Here is a 13997-nt window from a genome sequence, read left to right on the forward strand (position 1 = left end):
GCCGGGAGAACAGCCCTCTGAATTCACCTTATAAATGATCGACGTTTTATAACAATTTAATTATAGAGAAGCGGATGGAAGTTTGCTCGTTTTCGCCTAATTTCTTCTGAACCGAACCGATCAAAAATTCATTCTATACCCACACACACTTTCCTAGGCATTCAATCCAGAATGATGTCCGATCAAAAAACTTGACTTACTGTGCTTTAACGAGCGCGTTGGCTGAATATTTATAAACGTTAAAGAGTCATCCTACAGAGTCAATGTAGCATAATGAGCAAAACCGGTTGCAACACGTGTAATTACCACGGTAAATGTAGGAACAGGTAACGGGCAACTTTGTTGGTCAACGTCCACTTGAAAAATATTCTCGTAACTATCAGGAAATGTTCGGAGGTGTAAATATTGTCCAAGTATAATGTGTGTCGCGATGCTGGCGGAGAAAATGTGGAAAGTAAGAATGTAGATGAAAGTGTGAAGAAAGCATAGAGATGGTAAATGTGAAGCTTCGTACGCCCTTGGAGAAGGTTGTACGAGAGCTGGGGACGAAAATCGATGGTGAAGCTGGTGGTGGGTCGTGGCGAGATACGCGAACATAGTGAAATGCTTGAAGGTGAAGGACGAGCGTTGCAACCGGGTGATACAAGTATTCGGTAATCGTCTTCAGTGATCGTCCTTGTTCGTTGTCGAGAAAAATCGATGGCTAGGTTACCTGGGCCTCGTTACGAACGTAAAAATGCAACTGTGCGAATATTTTTTAGACCAAACATGGCGGACTTCATTCCCGCCAAAAATATACAATTTCCATTATCAGTAAGATTATCAACCCACGATCAATTAGTCTTCTACTTTAAGTTTTCAATTTTCTTTCATTAATTAATCAAATAAATCATATTTGACCGTCGATTATTGCTCCCAAAAAAATCATCATAACTTCAAAATTCTGCTTAATGAACAAGATTCTACTTCATCATCGCGAAGTCGCAGTAATTAATCAAATGAAAATCGAAACAAGCCGGTTGTCAATGACCGTGGTCGCTCATTCAACGTTCTAATATTAAACTAGATTATTTCAGTCCCGAGGAAGATTCGATTTCTTAATGTGCAGCGCTCGCAGACGGCTGCCAGGTTCTGTTTCGAATGAGTTATGCCGTTCATTAATCAACGGAATCAATGGGAATTAAGAAACGCAATGTGCCAGCTGTCAAACAATTTCACGAAATACTGTCCGTCGTACCATGAGTCGACGCGAGTTATTAGTCTCATTAATCAGCGGGGATTTGGCGTCCAATGTTAACGAAGAAAATGAATCAAACCCAAAGGAACCTGTTGCTGTCCCTTCGATGTGTTAATATCAGCTGAACCAACCTTTCGAGGAACATTTTCAATATCCCTAAACAAGCCCACTTAGAATAATCTTGCCCGATTGAATTAATCCGGCTGGAAAATCATTAGGTCGCCAAGTTAATTTTCAAAGCTGCATTGTATCAGAATCTCTTGAGCGTGAAGAAACTGCGTGGTAAGTACCTTCCGGTGCCCACGCTTCTGAAACTTGCAGAAACCACGAAAATCCGTGTAACGTTGTCGAACGACATTGAAAGCGGTCGAATCGAAAAACGCGTCGCGACAAATCTGGGACAATGTTCGGTGACGAAGAAAATTCGCTATCGGAGAACCGCTTTCAGGCTCGATCCGCGTCTGATTTCGATTTCTCCTTGAAATTTCTCCACCGTCGGTGATCCCGTGCGATCGAGGTCCCCGATGGAACGGGAAACGTGACGGCTACGGTGGAGAGGGAGAGAGAAAGAAATAAAAAAAGAATCGAGAAGGAAAAGACAGCGAGCAACGGCAGCAGCAGTAGCAGCAAGGATGGGGACAAGCCAAGTGAAGCAAAGCCAGAAGCACGAGTCAGCGTGCGGTAGCGTGCACGTGTGAGTGCGTGTCGGCGCGACAACGCGCTAGATACGATCTGTGTCTGGTTGGTATGCGCCAGAGCGGGCAATACGCGACACCCATACCGTGGTCGGAAACGAGCTGCAGGTTCCGTGACCCCGAAACCGGGTACACAATCTCCCGTTGATAGCCAACCGATCTGGGAGGAAAGCTCATTCCCGATCGCCGGCTATCCCCGGGCGCAGCTAATTGGCCGATAAGCATCGGGCACAATTAACGAATATTAACTGCTTCATTACGGACGGTGGTCTAAATATCTCGATTCGCGAGAAATCAAATAAAGGTAACACGCTAACCGGGAAAGGAAGGTTTCGGCTTTCTATTTGGCCAACTCGATGGAAATCGGAACGAGCTGAACTCAGGAAGAAAATCAGCCTGTTGAAACGTGTGATATGGAGCTAATTCGATTTTATTTTATTGCGCTGTTCGCAGTTTGATGAAAATTATATACCGACGCTTAATTATAGAAAACTGTGATTATACTTTCGTTTCGCTTTGAAGTTTACTTGAACACTGGACGGCGGACCATGGAGAGAGACCCGATTTTTGACTTCGTTATTAAAAGGTTAATTAAAATGTCGCTTTTCACGATGCCCTGCTGATTTTCCAAGGGGAAACCGAATTAAAATACGTCCTTAAATATCGTCGACGACTTTCAATCATCGAAGACCGGTTCATGAACGGAAAGTAATGCGACTTGGAGTTTTCGATATCGGCATAAATTAATTATGCTTACACGTCCGCGTTAATTATGGACGTCCTCTATGCACCGAAACGAGCGTAAACTAATTAGTTCCCGTTTCGAGAAGCGTATATTTCACGGAACTGACATTGCGAGGTACCAGCACCGTTAAAAAACAATGCACGTCCTCGGTGTTGTTAACGATTGGAAACACGATGTTGTAGACTCGCGAGAGTCACAACAATCGAACAGGATCATCAACCAAGCCGCGACTAATTATCCCCGAGATGACTGCTAATGACTGGAGAGCGAACTGGAAGTTCGAGGCAAGTGTTAATCACTTTACCCTCGCATCGACGGACACGCGTGTGCAATACACTTCGGTAATGCTCGCTTCGGGCGAGCGTGCATCCAGAGTGCATAATTAGATGTAAATACGAATGTGCGATCGAATCGAAACGGTGCATCATAAATCATCGCGAAAACACGACGGAATAATCTGCTGGATGATGGGCAAACTGGTTGTATCAGAATAAGAAAATACTCGACATATATAAATATGAAATAAATTGGACGATGCGCATAGAATGATTCTGTTCATGGTGATATAAGCTCATGTGAAAAACATATTCGCGAGCAAATCAAGATTCCCCGTAGGCGTCCCGGGGGAAAATGACAGGGTAACGAAGCAGGTCTTATATATAGGTCAATGGCACCCCCATTACTTGCGTATGAACGTTTATTTCTTTCTAAATTACGTGTTGAATGAAAGCAGAATTGTGGGCGGAAAGTGGAGAAAGGTCTAAGAACAAATTAGGAACTACCGAATTTAATTCAGACCCGCTTCTAAATTAAGGAATCGTTTATTTTCTTCCCCGTCTTGTTGAACATGCACGCAAGTTCTGTAAGTCGCCCACGCTTAATTTCAAGCTATTCCATATCATAATTCATAGCAATGTATTAACAACTCAACGAGTAAAAAAGTACAGGTTGTTCAAACTTATCGCACGTTATTATTATGTTAGTAGAACTATATGCATTCAACGAAACGTCATTAACGCGACCCTTTAATGCACATATGCATTTCTTGAATTTATGCAAAAAACAAAATGGTCGATGTTTTGCACCGAATCCTTAACAAAGAACTTTGCCCCTCAAAGGGCTTTCGCGGTCCATTTATTCCCTGTCAATGGTTCTTATCGATTTTGAACCAAGACACAGCAGGCTAAAAGGGCTTTTGTGCTGCAATTTATTGCACGAAGTGCACTTTAGGGGGCAAGTTACCTATCAGAAAATGATTTTCAAATTTGATCGAGCGAGAAGAGAAATTTTCGTTCGGTTCACCGAAAAATCGACACGCGATTCGGCAGTCCGTCGATTTGCATGTCGTCGCGAACTATGGGGCTTGTAAGAGGGATCCTGGAATCGGACGATCCTGGAATCCTGAACGCTGTAAGTTAACGAGGATTCGTTCGTACACGAGTAGCGTGCAACAGGCAAACGAGTGATTTAGTCGCTTAGATCGAGGTCCGCATACCGAACGACTGTGACCGACTCAGGACGGATCGAGAGACCCCGTTGGGCCTCGAGGCCTCAAGGACGGCGAGCTCGTAAAGCCAATTCGTGCCTCTCCCTCGCTCGTCCAGGCGGATTTTCTTCGCCGTGACGGACGAAGACGTGCATCGGCCGCAACCTGCGCCGACCACCACCTCCGTCGTTAATGTTAATGTTTGCAAATTGTGCGTTGCGTCGAGAGATTACGGGGTGAGAACGACTGCTCGTTGGTTCCCTCCGCGTGGTCATTCCGAGAGAAAAGGTCAAGCGAAGTGTTAGCGAACGCTAATTCATCGGCGTTGAACCGAGAGATATCTAACTCTGGTTGGTCCGCGAAAGCGTATGAAAGCAGAAATCGGTCGGTTCGTAAATTAGGACACGTGACGCGATTCCACGAAATTAATCTGATCAAAGTTGCAAATCAAGCGACTAGACGTACGGTCCGCGAGCTAGGAAGCAGAACGACAATGCATCTGATAAAGTGCATTCGACTCTAGGCAGCGGAGTTTGCGATTCATTGTGAAAGAATCCAACACGAGGCCATTCCAGATGAATTTCTACCATTTAATCAGCCTTCGAAATTTAATTTACCCTTACCCTAACCTGTTCATCCCTTGGATCGTCAGAAATGCAAGAAGAACAGCATTGAGTGTTGGTAGAATAAAACCACCCCTTAGGTTTCCACCTGTTAAAATCCGACGTTCAATATCGCACCGGTCTATCCCCTTTAATCGGCGGCCTTGCTTGCCCCCGTTAAACAGACTCGTTCGCACACGTACACGAACAAACCACCCTTGCACCCTCCGGTGTGGGTCGTCAACACACAGAGGAGAAACTCGCGTCCCTCATCGGCGCAATCCCGCTCCACCTTTGCACAGCTGCTTTCCACCCCTCGCCTCTCCCACCTTCAACCGCCCTCTGATCCAGTGACGTCATACTGCGACGTCGTCGATGACGTCATTGTTGTACCGCAGTTCCGTTCATCGATCGACGCCCACCCCATCGGACGCTCAGGGGCGGAAAATCAGGTGGCCCCTTTCGATACGCTTTATCACCCTCCATTTCCGTCGCTTCAAAGAGACGTGCAGGTTTCTTTCGACTGTCTCTGACGTGGTACCGTTTCAAATAATTTACTCGATCCTTCGATCAGGGATATTTCGAGCGCGTTCAAAGGCAGGCACGAGTAGGGTTTCATGGTTGACGGGAAATTTGGACAGCGGAACGAATTGAAATCCGAGACTGTTCAAGGCTAGCCCGTGTTTTCACGGGCCAGTTTTATCTTGATGACTGATTGATTTTGATTACTCGATCCGCGCTTTTGCCACAATGTTTTCGTCGTCCTTGACTTGTCCCAGGGGATTCGGTTCGTGCCGCGAGATCGTTCGAGCGTATTTCAGTGAACTTGGTAAGAGCGATTATCGAGACTCGATCATTGCCGGTAGGATAGTCATCGATAAATCAGACGCGGGGGAGACAGGTTGGAAAAGCGTAGGAATTCATTAGTGGACATAGTTGCTAATAGACAACATTTCAAGTAACTGTCACAGCATTCTCCAGCGAGGTCAGGATAAGAGATACTTCTTTCTTCGTTTTAACGATACACGAACCGCTGTTTATGCATCGTGGAAGAAACATTAACGATTCAATTCTTTTTTAACTAATATTGAAATTAAAAGTATGAATTTTAGCTGAGAAACTGGGTCGAACCGGTTGGAAACAAATGGAGGAATTAAAAGATGCCCTTATTAGTGAGAGGAATTATTCTGGTATCCAGAGACCAACCGTTTCATTGAGTATTCAACTGCATTAAAGTCTGACGATCGGTCTGAAATCTCAGATTTCAACTGGCCGAGGAAAAATATTTGATTCAAAGGTTCGTTAAGCCAACCAGATTACTGCGTTGAATCGATACAAGCCGCTTCGTCGGTGGCACCCACTACCTAACACACGTTCCGATTTTCTTTAGCATTCAGGGCGACCGAAACGTACAGTGTTGGTCATCGTGGGCTGCCCAAAGAAAATTACTGTTATAGAGGAGATGGGTCCATACAGATAGAGTCTTAAAAATTAAAATTTTGAGAATTACTTTTTCCCCTTTTTCCCAAAGGTACACAGTGGTTAATGTGCTTCGAGACACAGCAACCTTTCCACCTTTCCCCTTGACAGTTCCTACATTTCTGCTCGATGACATCACAGAGAACTCGCTTCGAGGCGGATCAAAGTGTCAATAATGGATCAACATTTGCATCGTAATGTATTCTTAAGAATCCAGTTATGAAAACTGGAGGATAATAAATATTCCAGATAATCTAATTGCCACTAATGCCCATCCATCATTCGAATGTTCTAATCTCCAATTAATAATCTCCTAATTGGTCATTTCTCAAAGGCTCTTGATTGAATTCTTAAAAAGAGCTTTTAACAGGGTGCTGTTGATAGAAGTTTCTTTTCCACCGACCGGTCATTCACCAAAGACTGGCATCGGACCGGTATTTACGTTTCGAGTCGGTGCAAAAAGCTCGCGTCAAAGCACGCTCGCGATGCACGCTCGTCACGGGTCTGTTTTGGCATCGTTCACCGTTCGCCTTTCGTCTCCTCCGCGTCCCTGGTCGTTTTAACCCACGGCAACGTCACGCGGAACCCAGCCCCGACGGGCTAAATCTCGAGCCTCGCCGTATTCGCGCGCATTAAATTTAGCCACTGCCACGCCGACTATTACGCGAGCGAACTGCTAGTTTGATCCCGTGGTAGTAAGTTCCACGTCTCCGCTCCTACCTTTCGTCAAATTTCCCCGCTGTTTTCGACGGCATTTTCCGGGAAACGATTGCGCGACGATGCGCCCGTGACACCTCCGCAAAAATTACCGACGCCACGTGACGCCCGCCTCCCGCAAGGTCGCGAACAGAATGCGCCACTCCTTATGAATATCTTCGTACATAGCGATGCTTTCCCTTTTCAGGGAAATCCAATTTTTTCAGAAATTTTTACTTTAATCATCAAGGATGATATTTGGATTTTCTCTTTCCAAAAAGAGAAATTGAACTTTAATTTAAATAATATAACGAAATATGAAAAATAAATAAATGTCAATTTTCCCGCGTAAACGCTTACACGCGAATGATAGGGCCAATACATCGTCTCGTTTTCTCAGGAAAGGTCGAGAACCCAGGACATCGTGATTTTTCCAAGGAAAGCCCGATTTGATCGCGAGTGTACCATACTCTATAGTTTCGAACGAACCCCAAATGACCAATACCACTCAGCTGGCGTAGAAACGGTGTTCGCAATCGATAAGGGAAAAAAGCAGTTCGAAATAAACGTCAGATCGATAGTAACCCTCTCGTTACCTCATTTCAACCAGACCGGATATCCCTGCGACGCTAAATGGATGAACAGAGAGTCGGCGTGGCACTCGTCCCGTGACAGGCGCGAAAACTTCGACACCGACTTCATGTCCGGGCCCGTTCGCACTGCTCCGAAACTTTCGTAAACACTCGAAACTTCTTGGAACCGGCTCCGGCAGCCAACACTTTAAACGCGTTCACCGCGTCATCGTTTCGAGCGGAGGGTAAGGAAAACGCGGGGCAGCGTGATTCCGCGCGAACGTGCGGTGACGCGAAAAGAGGAAATCTCGTGGTGGAACTGAAAGGGCGAGCGAAACGATATCGACGGCATCGGTCGCCAACGACGACAACGAGAACGTCGAAGGAGGTGGCGAAGACGACGACGAGGACGGCGATGCATAACGCCCGAAATAGCGTCGTCCTTGGCGGTACGCGTGACGTCGTTATGCCGTCGGTCGGTCGATGACGGACGGGGGCGGCGTAGTGACGTCAGTGTTTAACGGCGCAAAGGGAGGAAGAGAGAAGGACGGAACGGTAGCGTCGCGACGCCACGGAGCTTGCGCGCGAAACCCCTGTCGTGCGTCAAGTTTGAATGAACCAGCCATCGCGAGGGAATACTCGTGCAACTTTCCTAATCGTTGGATATTCTTTCACGACCATCTGGCTTCTCGTTTGCTTAATCGATTCGAGAAACACTAGAGTATGCAAATTACACGACGGATTGCGTCTAACGTTTTCTATGGTTCGTTGGATTTCAAGACACCTTTCTTTGTCACTGCAGTCAAGGTTTGTAGTTGAAGAAAATAGAACAGGTGTGTACTAGTACCTGTAATTTCGGGAGCCGAATAGCAACTCGGGTGTTGGACTCGCACCCAAATTTTTCTATAGAGAAAGCAAGGGACAAACGAATTGATTACACCGATACGGCGATCGATCGGTAAACAGCAACGAGAAATTACCGAGCGGCGTGAAAACTCGCGCGGAATACGCTTCCGCGCGGTGAAATCTATTTCAGGTGAAACAAGGCCGTGCGTCAGCCGGTCGCGTTACACACTTTTTGCTCGGTTCGCCCGAATTACCATAAACCTGTCGAGCATGCGGCCACCACCGTTGAACGTTACACGCGTTGCATACGCCGTTGGTAATTATCCTTTCTTTTTTTTTTATCTTCATTCCGTCTCTGTATTTATTTTTTCACCTCTCTCTGCTTTGTTCACCGATTTTCTTTCGTTTCTTTGCCTGTCTTTCGAAGCCGCGATCATTATCGAGCTACTGTTAATCAAGCGTGCTAAAACACAACGAATCGAGTCCTCCCGGTATTTATAGCGCCACCGTCTGACTACTGACCCTTTCACCGTTGGCACGCGCGTTCATATGCATCAACGTCACTTATCGATCCTACAGTCATTATGCGAGTCACAATCTCATTACTCAGAGCTCGAGTAATCTCTCTTTCTCACAGGAGAACACGTTCTCTGTCGAGGTAATCAGCTTCTCTTGCTCGACGAGAGAGGAGAAAACCGTCGTGACAATGATATTTTCTTACCGTTCTATCCCTTTCGATTATTGACCGTTTTGCCGTTCGAAAATGCTCGTCCGTCTTTTTTAATTTTTCCCCTTTTCGCATACGAGTAATTCGTTGTTACGCAACGAGGAAATTACCGTACGCTTAACGATCGATGTTTATCGACGAGTATCGGTTTCGATTAATTATAATTATCGCCGGTTCCCTCTTTCCTTCCCACGAACCGCTGGAAACGTGTTGGCCGAGCTCGATGAAAGTCTCGTATTTTGCACGAATCGCGCCGAAGTAACGATTACATAATTGAAGAAGCGGCATAGCATTTATGCAATATGAATCGACGGGACCTGGGGTGCCGTGTCTTTCCATCCTCGTTACTACACCTCCGCTTCCGGTCGCTTCCTGATCGCGTGCCCGGAAACAAGGGCCTATTGCCGCCCCGCCAGCCGCAAGCTCATGAAAAACTTATCACCGGAATCGAACAGCTACTTGTCATCGTCTAACTTCTTCGACGGAAACTTTCAATGTCGATGCCCTGGCTATGGTTGTAAGTGACTTTTGTCTTATGGTTAGATATTTCTCTAACACGAAGGAAAAGAAATTACCTGAAAATTCAAGCCTCGTCCAGCAAATATCACCCCACTCGAGTAATTACCCCACCCGCAAGAAATTGCATTTTCGAGTCATAGATATAGAAACATCGTCCTAGCACGCCGAAAACGTGAAAAGTGTAACGGCACGTGATGCCCGATGCCTTCGTCGTCTCTTTAATCCCCTTTGTGTCCCAGCCAAGCAGCCACGGATCGCCCGCCTCGCACGTATATTTAGTTTGCCCAGTAAAACAATGCAATTGGCCTCTAGGAAGCGCTGCCGTTCCACGGGCACTCGCCGTCAAAATACTATCCAATTTGATGGTTCCACGAACGATCTGGATTACTTTCTTCTTCGTCATTTATCTATTCCTTTCGATTACTTCGATCGTTTCCTTCGTGGATGAACATAATACATTTCCCCTTCCAAACGAGTAATAATTAATTCATCGTTCAATCGAAGAAGATTGAGACGAAAAAAGACCTCCATGGTCGCCGTTTTCTTATTATACATTAACGAACGTGTTAATTATTCGTAATAAATTAAATTACATTTAATAAAATGTATTTACTTGCCAGTTAATTGATTGATCAATACGAATGTCGCTGGGTCATCCGTGACCGGCATCGCGAATTTAATTAAATTCCAAAAATTGAAAAAAAAATTGAAAAAGAAACAATGATTGCATTCTGAATAATTATAATTATAGCGTGCCGTGGCGCGCACGGATCGAGTCAGAGAAGGAAAGTAGGAGCGCGCGTACGCGTGTTTAAAAAGAATTAAGTAGTTAGAGACGTGCCAGCTCAGACGGCCTCCGATGCGCGTCTCGCTAATGTCTGAGTCTGATTGCGCTTAACTACTTGCACGCTGAAGCAACAGCAGCAGCTAGCCGTGCGAGCCGACCACTCGCGTTTATACTCGAGGCCTATTAACGTACACTGTTGCAACGACACGTGTCGCAGGCTTTACGCGTTAAAGCAACGATTTTCCATGGAGGAAACCGTTCTCGAAAGCCCCCGTCTCACTTTATCATGGAACGAGAAGCTGTCACCTCGACTGATTAGATTTCTCGATCGATATGTTTATCAAACGTTCTCCCTACTCGCTGTCGCGGTTATTTTTCCCTAGCCTTGTGAAACTTGCGTACATATATCGCAATTACATGCTCGTAACGGACCTATTACCGAGGGAGGGTGAACTTCGAAACGGGTAATCGCGTTTAACGCTCGGAAGTCGTAAGCATTGATTTACCTTACATTGTCACGGCCGTTACTCTCGCGTACCTGACAATCGGTTTAGCGCGATTCAACCACCGCTCGAGCACAATGCAGCGGTACCCGCGGCGCGGTGACCGCACCTGCACCACGCTCCACGCGCGGTTATATTTGTTCGTTCTTGCGCTCTCTTCTTTCCTGCGCGGCCAGGTCTCGTGCGGGCCAAGTATGTACGCGGAAAAGAAACGCCTGTCTTGCACTCGGCCGACTGCCAGACTATATTTACCTTAACGTGCCAATTACACCTGTAAAAAGTACTTCTAGGCTCGTCAGCTATAACCGATCGAACTTAGAGTCAGTCGGTAGATCCGCGCCACCGCTGTCCTCGTAAAACGGCAGGATTTGGAAGATGGAGGATGATGATGGTGGTGATCAAAATAAAGCGTGATGAATAGAAATAGTTATGAATGAACATCGAAGTTTTCGTTAGTTTCAATCGTCTTTCGCTTCGCCATTCAATTCCTGTTGACTGCGGAGAGGTAGATGAAATGATTGAAAACAATTTACTTGAAAAGAAATATCGAAGAAGGATTCTTCAGAAAGCAATTTAGAAATATTCTTCTCGTCGATCCGTCTTCGTAATCAATGATCGTCATCGATGCGACCATCGCCACCACCATCACCACCACCACCACCACCTTTCAACCACAGTCTGTCAGTCATCAACGAGCGTGTACCTTCCTTCGTGGAGAAGGATAAACTAAACGTAGGACGGTCCCAAGGTCTTTCATTCTGTTTGTTTGACTATCGACTTACACTTATTCCAGTGATCGTGGCGTTGCACCCCTTGGTGCTCGAAGTTCCGATGATGATCATGATTGTTGTTGGTGTCCGCCGCGATGGTGACCTGGTGGTACGGTGTACTCGGTAAATGGATCGTCGTCGATCGATCTCGTTGATCGTGATCATGATCGTCGATTAAATGGCGGCCAGTTGCGGTGCGCTGATGGGTGGTCGCAGCACGAACGGTGGCTGCTTCCGTGGCTGTATCCTCCACGGTACGCATCGCACGTACGATCAGCACTATCGCGCCTCCTTTTTACACGTTTCATTCACCGAACAGCGTCTCTTAAATGTACCCGGCGTGCGGACGATCGATGGCCGCGTCGATCGCGACCATCCTACGGTACCAACGATCTCGCACTTTTTCCTTCTACCTTTGACACCTTCTTCGGCCAGCTTCTCGCCTCTTCGTACGCGGCGCACGCGCGCACGTGCTCGATCGGAAGACTACTCGTAGAAAAGCGAGTGTCGAAAAAGTTACACGTGGGTCAGGGGTCCGAATTTGACCTTAACACGAATCAAGGAACCGAGTCAGCGATTTGATTATTCTCATGTCAACGATGCGATGGTTAAAGGCAGTTTCTATTTAGTTCTGCGATTATCGAGGAACGAGAAGAGAGGCGATGAACGATGAATGAAAGTGAAAGTGGAATGCGAATATCGAGAGGATCGTGTCGACGAAAATCGATGGCCGATGATTCTCACGGTTCGCAAACGGTACCCGGCGAACGGAACGTGGAAATTCCTCGACGATCGGTGTGATTACAGACGCGAATGAAAATGAGAAGCGGGACAAGAAACGGAACAAGTACTCGTGCTCTACGTGATCCAGCCGCAAGCAGCACACACACAACTCACCCACAACACATGGATCAAGAAAACAGTGATGACACACGTGTATCACCAACCTGTCTGCGTGGTCGTCGGGCTAGACGGATCCTTCCGGACTACGTTATCGGAGGTGAGCGCTCCACCGAACGGCCCGAACACTTCTGTCCAGGGTACTCGCATGCAGAATTCCGTATTATGTCCTTCACGATCGTCCAGATTATCGTTCCTCCGTCACAACGGGCGACATCGTTTTCACTGTTACCGTCGCGATGTTCTCCAGATATATCGTCGAATACTTCAGCATCGATCGCTGCACAATGTCCACCTGTTCGATTACGAAATCTGCCTGTTTCCCGCGGTTTCGTTTTTGCGGTTTAAAGATGACGATTTCAGCGGGAAGCTGTCGGAAACGTAGCACGAGACACACCGCAAGAGTCCCGCACGCGGAAACCACGCGCGTTCGAACGTGCCAGTTGCGCCTCTCCCTCTCTTCAAGTTGGTCACGCGAAACTCAAACACAAACGTCCTTGGCTGCAACACCTTTTCTTCCTTGCTTTGCGTGTGTAATCCCCTGCTTTTTTTTAATTCTCACTTGATACGCGTTTCACGTTTACCGATCGACTTGCACAGGTGAGTACGGTGAAACGAGAACGCTGACACCGGACTCTATATTTCCTTTTTTCCTTTTTACATACGACGAACGTGCGTTACTGGAAGAAGAGAGCAGAGAAAGATAGAGGAAAGAGAATAATAAGCCTCGGAGATAAGAAAGAGAGAGTGAAGAAAGAAAACAGCACGGACACGTTTTGCAAGAAAGCGATACGCTCTCGCACGGGTGGCCGGCCGCCGCGTAACTGAGTCCGGATCGCGCGCGTTCCTCCGCTATATTAAAACCGTAGCGTGTGTAGCGACGGCGGTGGCGGCGGCGGAGAATGGCGAACGGCGCTAACGATGACGTCACCCACGGACGTCATAACCCGGGGATACACACGACAGCAGCCGTCGGATCGATGGACCTGGCTCTGAGTAAGCGTCGCTATTGGCCCACGCGACTGACGATGCCGCTACAGTGACGTCAACACACCACCTACCGATCCACCCGTCTCCCTCCATCCCGGCTAACCAACCCCGCGTATCGCTCGATCCAAACCAACCCGACCCGACCCAACAACGGCGGCACGCGGACCACCGTTGCTTTCTTCTTAGGCCATGTCCACACTGCCATTTATCGTACTACTCGCGAATAGCTCCTCTGATGCATCGCCTCGTAAGCGAGCAGTGTTTGCTGCACGCGGCAGTGGACCACTGACGCTGCCTCTTATGCCGCATACGCGTTGCTATTCTTGGGCCACGTTTGCTTTCCCTTAACCCGCAGCCACGATGGTACTTTTGGACCACTGTCGGTGCCTGTTATGCCGCAAAAAGTGTGTCCAAACAACTGGCACACATTGCTCAGAAACAGG

The 13997-nt window shown here is 47.1% G+C and overlaps 1 protein-coding gene across 3 annotated transcripts in view; it reads right to left on the reverse strand.

Moving 5' to 3' along the window:
* The window catches only part of Hr38 (Hormone receptor-like in 38), a 31918-nt gene extending 18461 nt beyond the window's left edge, over window positions 1-13457 (reverse strand). Inside the window, exon 1 of one of the 3 annotated variants that reach the window (XM_034322587.2) lies at window positions 11677-13457. In XM_034322587.2, coding sequence (XP_034178478.1) covers window positions 11677-11926 — 250 coding nt within the window. In that variant the 5' untranslated portion in view covers window positions 11927-13457. Of the gene's footprint in view, window positions 1-7536; window positions 11627-11676 lie in introns of those variants that run through there. The other 2 variants (XM_034322588.2, XM_034322589.2) reach the window with 2 other exon arrangements.
* Window positions 13458-13997: the final 540 nt, after the last annotated feature.

The sequence above is a fragment of the Osmia lignaria genome, chromosome 4, assembly GCF_051020975.1.
Source record: "Osmia lignaria lignaria isolate PbOS001 chromosome 4, iyOsmLign1, whole genome shotgun sequence".
NCBI classification, from domain to species: Eukaryota; Metazoa; Arthropoda; class Insecta; order Hymenoptera; family Megachilidae; genus Osmia; species Osmia lignaria.